General features: G+C 38.2%; 2 protein-coding genes across 5 annotated transcripts; both read right to left on the bottom strand.

Moving 5' to 3' along the window:
* Window positions 1–798: 798 nt before the first annotated feature.
* LOC116006917 (F-box/LRR-repeat protein 20) lies at window positions 799–3,290 on the bottom strand. The gene is made up of 2 exons (XM_031247437.1): window positions 2,912–3,290; window positions 799–2,151 (listed from the first exon to the last, which is right to left on the bottom strand). Exons 1-2 carry the CDS (start codon window positions 3,273–3,275, stop codon window positions 1,259–1,261), a joined length of 1,257 nt encoding a protein of 418 aa, XP_031103297.1. The 5' UTR covers window positions 3,276–3,290; the 3' UTR covers window positions 799–1,258.
* A 1,264-nt stretch (window positions 3,291–4,554) lies between these two features.
* Window positions 4,555–8,201, bottom strand: LOC116006916 (transmembrane protein 53). 4 transcript variants are annotated; one of them, XM_031247433.1, is made up of 7 exons: window positions 8,052–8,201; window positions 7,782–7,915; window positions 7,238–7,374; window positions 6,232–7,022; window positions 5,900–6,005; window positions 5,281–5,486; window positions 4,555–5,141 (listed from the first exon to the last, which is right to left on the bottom strand). In XM_031247433.1, exons 4-7 carry the CDS (start codon window positions 6,978–6,980, stop codon window positions 4,871–4,873), a joined length of 1,332 nt encoding a protein of 443 aa, XP_031103293.1. In that variant the 5' UTR covers window positions 6,981–7,022; window positions 7,238–7,374; window positions 7,782–7,915; window positions 8,052–8,201; the 3' UTR covers window positions 4,555–4,870. The 4 variants fall into 4 exon arrangements, with proteins under 4 accessions (XP_031103293.1, XP_031103294.1, XP_031103292.1 ...); XM_031247434.1 differs by lacking the exon at window positions 7,782–7,915 and having other exon boundaries at window positions 8,052–8,198; XM_031247432.1 differs by lacking the exon at window positions 8,052–8,201 and having other exon boundaries at window positions 7,782–8,043.
* Window positions 8,202–13,100: the final 4,899 nt, after the last annotated feature.

Here is a 13,100-nt window from a genome sequence, read left to right as displayed (position 1 = left end):
GGTCTCAAAAATAATTTTTTCGGATTGATAATGAAAGCACCAATTGATACAACAATAAGGCTGTATGGATTGCTGTTTTTCAACTCAAGAGCTAAACTCCAAAAAATGGGAAGAAGAAGGGGGGAGAAGAGAGACATGGTTGTGTTTAAGTGGCAGCTCGATTCCGAATGACTATATCCGATCGATAGTTTAATTCAAAAAAAAAACGAAATAAGGAGGAGAGAAACCATCATTATATTCTTCAGTGTCTTTTTTTCATTTATCATTTACATAAATAACTATTTATACATGATTATAAAACTTCTCAGTTCTCACTACCCCATTAATCATCCACTATCCAACTACATGTTATAACTACTCATGAAGTACCTAAAATAGTGGTTATCCCACCATATAACAACTACTACTACAGCTCCCATGGTTGTATCAGACTTCCACTTTAATAGGAGTGGGTTGGTGTACTTTAATAGGAGCGGGTTGGTGTCTACTGTCTACTTCACAGTTGTGCATGCACCACATCAACCCAAAAGTTGACAGCTTCAATTCCTTTGATGATCAAGAAGTCAGATTTCAGTATGTGGTAAAAGTTCATGCCGTGCAGAACATGAAGATAATTCCTTGGCCCTCATCAAGTAGGCGTTTACATCAATTTGTAGGCGACACCAACGAACTTGTTGACGAGCCTCATTAAATAATGAGCTCCAAGGAAGCTAGCTATAAAGAATTAATTATTTAAAAAAAAAATATCAACCACATATATACACTTTACATTTTTTTGAAAACATATACACTTTAGATAAAATAAAATAAAAAACATATAAACCTAGAATATGATCTAGGGAGTCAATCTCAAAAGAAGATCATCACAACATATTTTATCAATCACAGGATTCACAGCCTCATCCAAACCCAAACCCAGAACAATCTTCAACACTAAACCTAACGACATATACCAGTGCTAGTTAAGCAATTGTCATCCATAATATACAAATTTTCTGACAGACGAAAGAGAGAAGACAGATAGAGGAACATCACAATTTTAGTATCAAATCAAATAATCAAATAATACAGGATAAAGAATAAAGAGAAGACAGACAGCATAAGTTCCTTGTTTATAAGGGAAATATCCCCCCATTGATCTTCAGAGATAGCTCCTTGTTATATGTCCCCATTGATCTTCAAAGATAGCTTGCTGGTTTACCTTTGCATCAGAAGCAACTCGCAGAATCCTCAGCTTTTCAATCTCAAATATTATATCTCAAATTAAAACATCTTGTTCTCCCAAGTTCCCATTAAAAATTACACTACAACATTCAGGAAACTGCAACCCTGCCTCCTCACACTCAGCTTTAGTGATATGTGGGCAGGACCGGACATCTAGATATTCAAGAGAATTACACGACTTCAAAAGCTTGTCTATTCCTGCAACAGTGATTTTTGAACAATTACTTACTTTCAAAATCTTCAAAGCCAACTTGCACCCTTCATTTCCTAATTGCCGAAATGCAGCATCTGTTACCTCCTCACAGCAACCAATGTCAAGAACCTCAAGCTTTCTGCACCGCATTAGAATGCTGTCCAGTGAAGCGTCTGAAATATTTAAACACCAATCCATTCGTAGTCTCCTTAAACTATTATTACAAGCATCAGCCAGTAATATCATAGACTCATCAGATATGTCCCGGCAGCCACCAATTATAAGCGTCTCCAAATTTTTACAGTATTTGGCCACGTTGGAGATTGACTCGTCACCAACTCTATAACAGTCTAACATCTTCAATGTTTCCAATGTTGCTGAACATACTCTGGATACATCAAATATACCAGTATTTCCAATATTGCTGCATTTGTTGATATCTAAGTGTTTCATTCTATGACAACCTTCAACAAGAACAGTGATACCAGAATCAGTAATGTTGGTGCATCCTTGTAAAGCCAATTCTTCTAGATTATGACAGTTCTCCGAGAGAGCTTTCAATAATGCATCTGACACAAATCTGCAGCCAGCAAGATGCAAGGCCCTCAGGTCATGACAACCTCCAGCAACAGCTGATAGCCCCTTATCTGTTAGCTTTCTGCAGTAAGAGACATCTAAGGACTGTAGAGAGCTGAGACCAGAACCAATGGCTCTCATTCCAACATCTGTTATGCCTGTAAATCCTCAAACACCATCCAAAATAGCTAAGCTCATATCTCAATTTACATATCACAGAGAAAGAGGGAAATTGAAATTAAACATATATTAGCAGTCAAAACACATATACTAGTAAATATGTTTATCTGTTTTCAGCAAATATTTACTTAACAAGTGAAAAATGGTATGGCTTAGGCAAAAGCCACCAATTCTAAATACACAAGTGGTATGATAATAAGAATAACAACAATAACAGGACGATACTTTATGCCAGTTCAACATATGAAAACTACAGATCTTGATAGTTCATACAATAGTATTCATTGTTGGTACCTATATCCACGAAACATTTAGCCTCAAAAATAAAAGAGAAATACTCAAAATTTTCCACATTCCGATATAATTATTCATATAAATTTCTAGGGTGAACTTAATTTAGTTTTCATATTCTTGGTGGCGAATGATGCTTTGAAAAGGGAAGACCAATAATTTATCCTTGCAATTTTGATGTTTTTTTGAAGTTAAACTAAATTAACTAATGAACCCAATACACTCCATATTAACAAACGTTTCTCATTAATAATAATTATTAAGAACCTTGGAGTTCTCAACAATTTTTTTTTATTATTTTAAATTCAGACCTATTAATTAACAAATGAACTTGAAATTGTTGTGATAATTCCACCCCAGCGAAAGAAAAAGAATACGATTTGAAGTTAGTTAATCGATCAAAAATATAACCCACAACTATTGCAAAACAAAAGTAGAAGGGCTGACCTTTGCAGTTTTGAAGATTGAGAATTTGCAAGCAAGAGAATGCAGTGGCGATGACGGAGAGATCGTCGTCAGTGACGCCAGGGAAGAAGGACCTCGAGACAGACTGGGAGAGATCCAGCTCGCGAAGGCGGGTGAAGCGTGCGGCGAGTCGGCAGAGCATGAAGGGGCCAGCCCTGGCGCAGAGCTTCTTCCTCTCAGTGCTCTGGAGGCGGAGCCACCGCTTGCAGACCAGCCCGAAGTTTTCCTTGTCCTTATCGCTCCCCAGTCTTGCCAGCACGGCACGAAGCTCGTCATCTCCCAGGCTGTCGTTAATGAAGGGATTATAGATTACGGCGCCCATTTTGGAGTCTGATTCACAGGCCATGGAGACAGGAAGAAAAGCAGCCTTTTAGACTATTTATTTATTTTTATTGACAAGGAGAGACTCTGGAAGCTTCTCTCTTCTTTTTTTTTTTTTTCTTTTTTATTTTTTAAGGAAAAGCTTTTTTTTTTTTTTGATTATAAAAGAAAAATATCATTAATAATCACAAGTCATGAGTTACAACAGAGGAAATTAAAAGTATCTCAGAATCAGACTGTACAAGTAAACTGAGAATAAGCAAAGCTAGCCAACAGAGGAGCAACTGAGTTGACAGTCCTTTGCACGTGACAAAACAGAGTTAATTCCAGCAAAATAGTCCTCCGACTATGTTGATTTTCCTAAATTAGTCTCCAACTTTTAATTTGGACAATTTAGGTCCATTGACTTTTAAATTCTTTCCAATGTTGGTCATTTCGTCAAATTTTGGTTAAGTTGAGGTCAAATGAAGGGATAAAATTGTTCGTTCACCTGTTTAGTATATTATTACTCGTATTTCTCATGTTCTATACGCTATATATGAATATAATCTCAATCGAAGAGACTTCGACTGAGATTATATGACTTCGATTGAGATTATATTCATATATACAACGTATAGGACATGAGAAATACGAGTAATAATACACTAAACAGATGAACGAACAATTTTACCCCTTCATTTGACCTCAACTTAACCAAAATTTGACGAAAGGACCAACATTGGAAAGAATTTGAAATCAAAGGACCTAAATTGTCCAAATTAAAAGTCATGGACTAATTTTGGAAAATCAACATAGTCGGAGGACCATTACTAGAATTAACTCTGACAAAACACAACATCCTAAAAATCAAATAGTAAAGTTTTAATATCCTATAAAAGCAAACCAAAAGGAGACAAACTTGGTCTACTTGAAACTAGTAGTCAGAAATTTCAGTATACGTTTCTACAATGATTCCATCCCAATGATTATTCTTCAGCCAACTTAAAGCTTCACGAATAACTTGAGCCTCATCTTCTCTAGGTTGCATAGCACCTGGACGCCTAACGGATTTAGCCAACACAAAATGGCCATGATAGTCTCGAAGAAATCCAGCCAATTCCCATGTGATTTGAATCATGCCTAACATAATTGTGATACTAAACATGTGTCTTTTATTTATTTTTTTTCTATCTTCCAATTTTTTAATTTTTCAAAAATCATTATAAATTATCCTATTCCTGACAATAATTAAATCCCATCATACCGCTAAAAGTAAATTTTGAGTGAAATGATTGGGCCTTGACATTATGTTAAGCTGGAAATTGGAATAACGTTAATATATTTTGGAGCACAATGCTTATACCCCAAGCCCTTGAACAAGATGAACCAAGTTCATTGGGCAAATGTTCCATTTTGAACAATACTTTACACGTAAAAAATGAAGCACAGAACAAGCACCAAAAGAATTTAGAGCAAATGGTCAAAACAGCATCTCCCGTCAGTATGTAAACTCAACAATGTGGTTCTATTAACCTTTACCTCAGGAAAAGGGTATCTTCTATTTTGTTTCAACGAATTGTACATGTATGTATTTTCACGGAAAGAATATAAAAGAATTTGAGGCTGGTTAGCAGTTATTTAAGATGAATGGCTGCAACAGGTCAGCACACAATCCTCCAAAAATTGAGCGAGCTCAGAAGTATACAGTTCTGGATCATTCCGGAAATGGTCAACATGGGGGGTAGATATGAAGTTGCAAGCTCTAACCTCACGACCAGTCCGTCGCTGTCCCTCTATAAAGGATTCCACAGACCCTGCAGGAATAACTTTGTCCGCTGTGCTGTAAATGTATAACTGTGGGCAGCTGGGTTGTTGGGATGTCAGTAGATTCAAAACATCAGAGAGCCTCCTGAGATTTCAAAAAGTACAGTTAACAAGGAGCTATTAAACAATCCATTTCAGAAAAGAACTACACAATCTAGTTACATTGGCATTGACATGACTACTAAGACACTTACATCAAGTTCATGTACACAAAAAGTCTTTACCTGTTTACCGTTGGAAGATTCAAAACCACCTCAAAGAACTTCTCCAGCACTAGTAACAATGCTGCTTCAGTTACTGCAGGTCTGGCATCTACAACTGTCCTTGCTCCAACCGTTGTCTCTGAATGAGGCTCACTTAAGTTTACAAAACCTTTGGTTGCAATACTATTCTTTTTAAGAAAAGCAGCTGAGAATCCTGAAGCCCAAACCTAGATAAGGCAAACTCGATCAAATTCAAAAGGAAATGCAATGATCCAAATGCTCACAGTTGCTTGAGGCATATCGTGCATGACATTACAAGAAAATGAATGGAAGAAAACATCCAGAAAAGGGACACATTTGAAAATCCCCATACATATGAGTGATTTACAACATAGTAATGCAAAGATGGAATAAATTTGGAGATCTGTATCCAGAAGCCTCCAGAAATGCTAAGCATAGTGTTCTTCATAGCCATTTTTATTAAGCAAATTAGAAGGCAAGATCCAGCACAACTAAGTAAAGTCAGTGAAAGAAAAAGTACTCCAAATCAATATTTATTTAACCAGCATTACTTGAGATACAGTATTTCCAGAAGTGATGCAGCACGATTATATCACAAATAGTCTGCAGACAATATTACCTGTGGGTCAGCGGCAGCCACAGGAGCAGAATCCACTATACAACCCTTTATCCTTTCCTTTAGTGTAGGATACTGTTTCTGTAACTTCTCCAAAATGACTCCATAACTGTTTTAAGGATTGTAAAAGAAAAACAATTAGGCAGTGGTCTACGGTCCACAAAAGACTTATATATATACATACATACATACATACATACATACATACATATATATATATATATACATATATATATATATATATATATATATATATATATATATATATATATATATTTATATATATATCTTGCATGGTGAGGAAGGGGGATGCTTCTAATGAGAGAGGGACTCACATTAACCATCCAGTGTTGCTGAAAGTGTGGAAAACCAAATTTTTTCCGTGCTCTTCTTCCAACCAATCAGCAAGATGATTTACAAGCAATTCTACATCGTGCTCGGTTTTCCCCCCAACCTGATAGCTAAGAATCTCAGGCAAAGGAAATGTAAATGTGACAGCATGGAAGCCTTTGGAGTTATACCACTCTGCATATCTCTTGAGATGCCTCTGCTTTGCCCCTAACCATCCTAGCAATATAACCAGTGTCCTTGACTTTGATGATGAGCAGTCAGAACATCCAGATATATCAATAGAACTTGGCTTGGGCAAATGCCATATATATAATCCTTCGTGAGGTGAGGAAGGAAGAGGATGCACACATGTAGCTGGATTTGCAGACCTGTCCAATGCTGCAGTCCGATACAAATTGAGTAAAACAGGGGAAAAAGCTGAAGAGGTGAAATGACTTGGACAATAGCTTTGACTGGAGGTAGAAATAGGGCTTTGTATGTGCGACACTGGGACTTGTATTCTGGTGACAAAAGACATGTTAGCAAGCTTGGAAGCTGATATATGATGCACCCATGATTTCTTGTTTTCTTCAATTGCTGTAGAGTGTAAAGAACTTGGCTGTTCCAATGACAGACAACTTTCCGATGATTTGGAGGGTTGCAATTTATCATGAAGATCGGCAGAAACAGAAGCTAAGGCAACTGCAGAGGCTGCAAGTACTGGCCTTTGAAGGATTCCAGACAAGGAACCCATGATACCTTACAAGAGTTACTTTCATACGACTATCAAAAAATCCTAAAATAAACAACAGAGATACCAATAAATTATTCAAGTAAATGTCCAGAGAGGTTCTAAAATATGAGCACTTGCATAATATTAGTACAGGAAGATTGATGAACCCGGACAGGATTAGGCTCCTCTGTGATAAAAATAACCCCCAAATAACACACACAAAAAAAAAAACATAAACGTGTTCAAAATTAATTCAATGATGGGTTTGACTCAACAACCTTATTCCTCTTTTGGAGAGGCTGTTGGACTGTTGTTTCCCGTGGAGAAAATGGGGCTGTCAATATAGAAAATCTATTTGACAGCCCGGGTCGTCGATCGCAGCCCAGCAAACCTCTTGTAGTAGTCTAAAAGTGCTCTGCAATAAAATAAATAAATAAATAAAAGTTGAAGCTTGTATAGATTAGAAGTTTAGAAATATACAAATGGTGTGTATCAACTACCAAGTATGAGCACATAAAACGTGACTGCAGCAAAGGGGCATATTCTGAGTTTATGCTATCGTATATTCGTATTTAGGTTTAAACAATTTTAGACGGCCACGGTTCTAAGAAAAGCAATGTTATTAACACATGAAATTGATGTTCATATTTGTAAATTAATATTTAAGAAAACAATAAATGCTTATATTTTGAATGACTACGACTACTAAAGGGCAGAATTAGTAGCAGACAAGCAAATTGTGGACGGTAATAAAGCAATGGCCGATAATGACCCAAAGGAACAGGAAAGGGTAGAGACGCGATGGGACATAACGGTGTTGACCTCTTCCAACATTGGCGCCTCCCAGGAATGGGGCCTGGGATCCACCCACCATGACGCGAGGATTACAACCAGAAACAAAACACGGTCACAGGCTCACAGCCCAGAGTTGAGGGATGAAATTCGCATACTGGCCTCTTCAAAATCCTCAATCACACACAAAGAGAAAGAGATCGACATGACATCACAAATCAAATAGCGTGTAAGGTAGAAATCGAAAATCTGAATTTGTTTTAAACAGGGAGGGGAATAGAGTGAACAGATAGAACGAACCTGAGGGAGAATAACCGATAGTGTTTGCTTATTCTTGTTGTTGTGTCGCCGGCGAAATAAGATTGCTCGGGAGGGAGAAGTCCCGTTCTCTTGGAGAGAGATAGATTTTTAGGTTGAGTGCCACTACGGGCGTACGTCTAAAATTACAAGCAATCTACCATGACAAATTTTAGTATTTTACCCGTATAGCGGTATAGGCATGTGGTTGGATTCGGACGGATCGCATATCCTATCTGTTAATTTGATTGAATTTTTTTTTTTTAGTATTAATTAATTCTATTACAATAATATATGTTCATAATTACTTTTTTTCAATCTATTGAAATATAAAAAAATTAATATTACCTTTAATAAGACTCGAACTCACCATTTTCATATGAGAGTGCAACTAGGTGTCAATAAAGTCTTGGCAATTTGATTGAATTTTGGAGTTACTTCTTGTTTTTTTTTTTTTTTGAAAGAAAGAACATATATATTAAATGACATCCAAAGACAAAGCATTACAGATGATAGGGGGAGGGTTAACAAACCACTCCGTACAATCAGGCAAAGAAACGGACTGCCTAGTTAACATCAGGCAAAGAAACGGACTGCCTAGTTAACTCATGAGCTGCCCGATTCGCTGATCGTTTAGCGAAATTTAAAAACACATGTGTAAACTCACACAACATGTTTTTGATATCCCTAATAACTAGATGGAAGTAAGAGTCTCCTTCAATAGCATTTAAGGCTTGCACAACTAACAGAGAATCAGTCTCAACATAAACTTTATCATAATGTAGATTCTTAATCCAGCTTAAAGCTTCTCTTACCGCCACTGCTTCTGCTTCCCTAGGTGAGAAAACCCCTCTCCATGGAACACCTCTAGCAGCAACGAAAGCTCCGTTGTCATCCCTTAAAACATGTCCAAAACCCATTTGAGCAATTTCTTTATTAATGGCTGCATCTACATTGAGTTTCAAGAAACCTGCTTGAGGTTTGGACCAATTCCCTGGATGTTGGCTTCTATTGGTTAAACTTGGTGTGCTATTTGCAGTTGCTGCCCTCCAATCAAAAAGGAAATTCCTAGCTTTGAATAAAGTTGAAGACACAGGAATAATGGTACTGTTATGCCATAATTTGGCATTTCTTTGCTGCCATATTTCCCAACAAATCATTATTATACAGCAACATTGATCCTTTCCTGTATTATCCAGCAAATAATTCGCCCAAGATGTAAAGAGTTGGGTGGAAGGATACGGTATGTTCAGTCCCATTAAATTCCAGCAGGCTCTAGCATAAGAACAATCCACTAACAGATGATGAATGGATTCTTCCTTAATTTCACAAAAGAGACACTCAGCATCACAATTCACCCTCTTACTCCTCAATAAATCCTTTGTGGGAAGGCAGTTAGTACAAGCTTGCCAGAAAAATATCTTCACTTTCGCTGGAATTTTTAGCTGCCAGAGAGCAGTCCAACCTTGAATCTCCGCAGTACTTAGATTAGGGTTTAGAGATTTATAGCAACTCTTAACTGTGAATTTACCATTCTCATATGGAGCCCAAACTAATTTGTCTTGACTTTGGTGTCTGGCTGAGGGAATCTGCATAATAAGATTGGCATCACGATGATCAAAAATACTTCTGATAACCTCTTCATCCCAACTGTGATCATCATATTTTTTCAAAGATGCTACTGTGTCATTCTAAGTAAAGGAAAAGGGAAAGTAGTCACTTTAGGATTGTTTTTGTCAGGAAGCCAATTGTCATGCCATATCTTAATTTGATTTCCATCTCCCACACGCCATGTGCTGTGCTTCCTAATTATTTCTTGTGTCTCCCTTAAACTACTCCAAATGTAAAATGGATTTGATCCCTTTCCAGCCTCCAAAAAAGAACAGTTAGGATAATATCTTGCTTTAAAGATTTTTGCTGCCAAAGATTCTGGGTTTTTGATTAATCTCCAGGCTTGTTTACATAGCAACGCAACATTAAACTCTCTAAGACTGCGGAATCCCAAACCCCCCCATTTCTTAGAGATACATAACCTTTTCCAAGATTTCCAAATAATGCCTTTCCCCTCCCTCCCTGCACCATTCCACCAAAATTTGTTCATTTCAACTTCAATCTCCATGGTTAGATCTTTAGGCAAAAGGAACACTCCCATAGCATAAGAAGGGAGTGCTTGGATTACACTTTTCAGTAGCACCTCTCTCCCTGCTCTAGATAGAAACCGATGGTTCCAACCTTGGATTCGACTCTTTATTTTACTCTTAATAAAACCCAAGACCTCTCTTTTATTTCTTCCCACCAACATAGGTAATCCCAGATAGTTTTCTGCCCTCGTATTACCTCTCACTCCCAGAATTTCACCCACTCTAAGACGAAGTCCCTCCGGTACATTGCTACTAAAACAAAGCGTGGATTTAGCAAAATTTACAATCTGACCAGAGGCAGTAGCATATCTTTGAAGTAAGTTCTTTATTTCCATTGCCTCAGAAGAATTTGCCTTGAAGAAGATATAACTGTCATCTGCAAAGAAAAGTGTGTGACTGGAGGAGCTGATCTAGCCACCTTGATACCATGAAGTTTACCATGTAATTCCCCATTTTTTAACATTGCACTGAACCCCTCAGCAACCAAAAGAAATAAATAGGGAGACAGTGGGTCCCCTTGTCTTAAACCCCTCTCAGGAACAATAGGACCTATCTCCTCACCTTGATTGAGAACATAGTAATCCACTGTAGATACACACTGCATCATTAGACAGACCCATTTCTCATCAAATCCCATTTTCAACATCACCTCTCTAAGCAATGACCACTCAACTCTATCGTAGGCCTTACTCATATCGAGTTTGAGAGCAACATACCCCTCCCTTCCCTGGGACTTTCTTTTTAGGAAGTGTTGCATCTCAAAGGCAACCATTATATTATCAGTAATCAAACGGCCCGGGACAAAAGCACTCTGACTGTCCGAAATTAAGCCTTTCAAAATTGGTTTTAGTCTGTTTGCTAAGGCTTTAGCCAGAATTTTATAAGCCACAGTGCATAATGCTATTGGTCTAAGATCCCCCATTGTTTCCGGAATGGCCTTCTTGGGGATTAAAGTTATTTGGGTTGTGTTCAACCCCTGGGGCAAGCAGCCAGATTCAAGGAAGTCATTACACATGTTTAAAATGCTATCACCAATAATATCCCAGTATGATTGAAAAAAACCTGGATTAAGACCGTCGATTCCCGGACTTTTATCAGGATGCATTCCAAAGATTGCCTTCTTGATTTCAGTGTTAGAGAAAGGTCTGAGAAGAGTTGCGTTCTGGACTGTTGTAACCTTGGGGCCGATACAGTTGAGTACTGGGAGCTGATTTCCAGTAGATGTTGTGAAAATATCAATAAAATAGTCCTTGATCAACATATTGAGTTCTGGACCTTGATTAATCCACATACCACCACTATTCCGAAGTTTTTGAATCGTGTTATTCCTTCGGCGCTGCTTTACAGCATTATGGAAAAACCTTGAGTTCGCATCACCTCCTCTAAACCAAAAAACCTTAGCTCGTTGTTTCCAAAAGTTGCTCTGTTTTTCTATCATGTGAAGAAAGATCCTTTGAGCTGATGAAAAGTCTTGAACTCCTCTAGCATCAGTTCTGCTTCTAAGAGAGTCCATCCTCCTTCTGCTAGCCTCAATTTGAGGTTGAAAATTTATGTGGAGGTCCTTCCCCCAAACCCAGATAGCTTGACTGCACAAATTGATTCTAGAGCATATATTCATACCTGAGGAGGTGCCCCAGCTATGGGTAATGATGTCTCTACATTGCTTTTCTTGAACCCAACAATTCTCAAATTTAAATCGCCTCCTTCTCCTCACTCTTACCGTATGTATCGGCCATATAGCAAGTGGAAGATGGTCGCTAAGTGGTCCCTCAAACGATTGAGCTTTTGCTTCTCCAAAGATTTCCAGCCAAGAATCATTTACCAGAATACGGTCTAATTTCTCACGAACCCAATTTTGAGTACCTCGTCCTTTTTCCCAGGTAAACTGATACCCATTGAACTAAAAATTCCTTAGGCCACTTCCATCCACTGCATCCCTAAACCCACGTATTAACCACTAGGGATGAGGATATTTTCCAATTTTCTCATCAGAATGATATAAATCATTGAAATCTCCCATAGTTAACCAAGGTAGAGAATTTATGAAGGAAAGATGTCGAAGGAGATCCCAGGAAAATTTCCGACGGTGACGTTCAGGGCAGCCGTAAAAACCAGTGAAACGCCAAATTTGAGGGTGAGTTGTGAGACTAACTGTGGCATCAATAAAGTTGGAAGAATAACCCAAAATATTAACATCCAAGTTGTTTTTCCACAAGAGGGCTAACCCTCCACTTTGTCCAATACAGTTTACTGCTAGGAGCCCATCGAAACCCAGCTTATATTTAATGCCCTCCATTCTTTGCGAATCAAGTTTGGTTTCCATTAAAAATAATAAACATGGTCTTTTGTTGTGGACCATATCCAGTAAAACACGAACAGTCGCTGGATTAGCGAGCCCTCGACAGTTCCAACTGATAACGCTCATTATGACCAGCAGGTTTAGGAACAAGGAAAGATAAAGACAAGCAGATCAACGAATGACCAAGCATAACTGACCAGCGACAAAGCTAATGGGAAACAGAGGAAGATACTCATGAAGACAGAAAAAGCAAACTGAATCAAATATACAACTGACCCTCAGGAGTAAAGTGCACCATTACTAGAATGGGAGAGAAGGAAAGAACATTCAAAACCAAAAGGATACTTGTTAACAAGAACAAGAGGAAGAAAACTTGTTACAAGAACAAGAGGAAGAAAGACTTGTTACAAGAACAAGAGGAAGAAGACTTGCACGAAACCCAGTCTCGGCTTACATTCAAGCTCGTCGGAAGCAGCAGCTGCTGGCGGACGCCGGCAGTAGATGCCTAGGCGGTGAAGGGAAAGGGTATTACGGCGGCGGCGCCTAGGGCTTCTCTTCTCTCACGCTCCGGAGACAAACAAAATTAACAAACATCCTATTTCTGGAGTTACT

Source organism: Ipomoea triloba, chromosome 15, assembly GCF_003576645.1.
Source record: "Ipomoea triloba cultivar NCNSP0323 chromosome 15, ASM357664v1".
Lineage (NCBI taxonomy): Eukaryota > Viridiplantae > Streptophyta > Magnoliopsida > Solanales > Convolvulaceae > Ipomoea > Ipomoea triloba.
The sequence above is the reverse complement of the archived record's forward strand: the minus strand, read 5'-3'. Positions and strand labels throughout refer to the sequence as shown.

Bases quoted from the DNA above. Each gene is read 5' to 3' on its own strand.
- LOC116006916 (XM_031247433.1), bottom strand. From the start codon at position 6,980: ATGGGTTCCTTGTCTGGAATCCTTCAAAGGCCAGTACTTGCAGCCTCT. The intron at 6,006-6,231 runs GTGAGTCCCTCT...TCCTTAAAACAG, and splicing joins AGCAACACTGGATGGTTAAT to TTATGGAGTCATTTTGGAGA. The intron at 5,487-5,899 runs GTAATATTGTCT...TGCCTTATCTAG, and splicing joins TGGCTGCCGCTGACCCACAG to GTTTGGGCTTCAGGATTCTC.
- LOC116006917 (XM_031247437.1), bottom strand. From the start codon at position 3,275: ATGGCCTGTGAATCAGACTCCAAAATGGGCGCCGTAATCTATAATCCC. The intron at 2,152-2,911 runs GTCAGCCCTTCT...GAGGATTTACAG, and splicing joins CAATCTTCAAAACTGCAAAG to GCATAACAGATGTTGGAATG.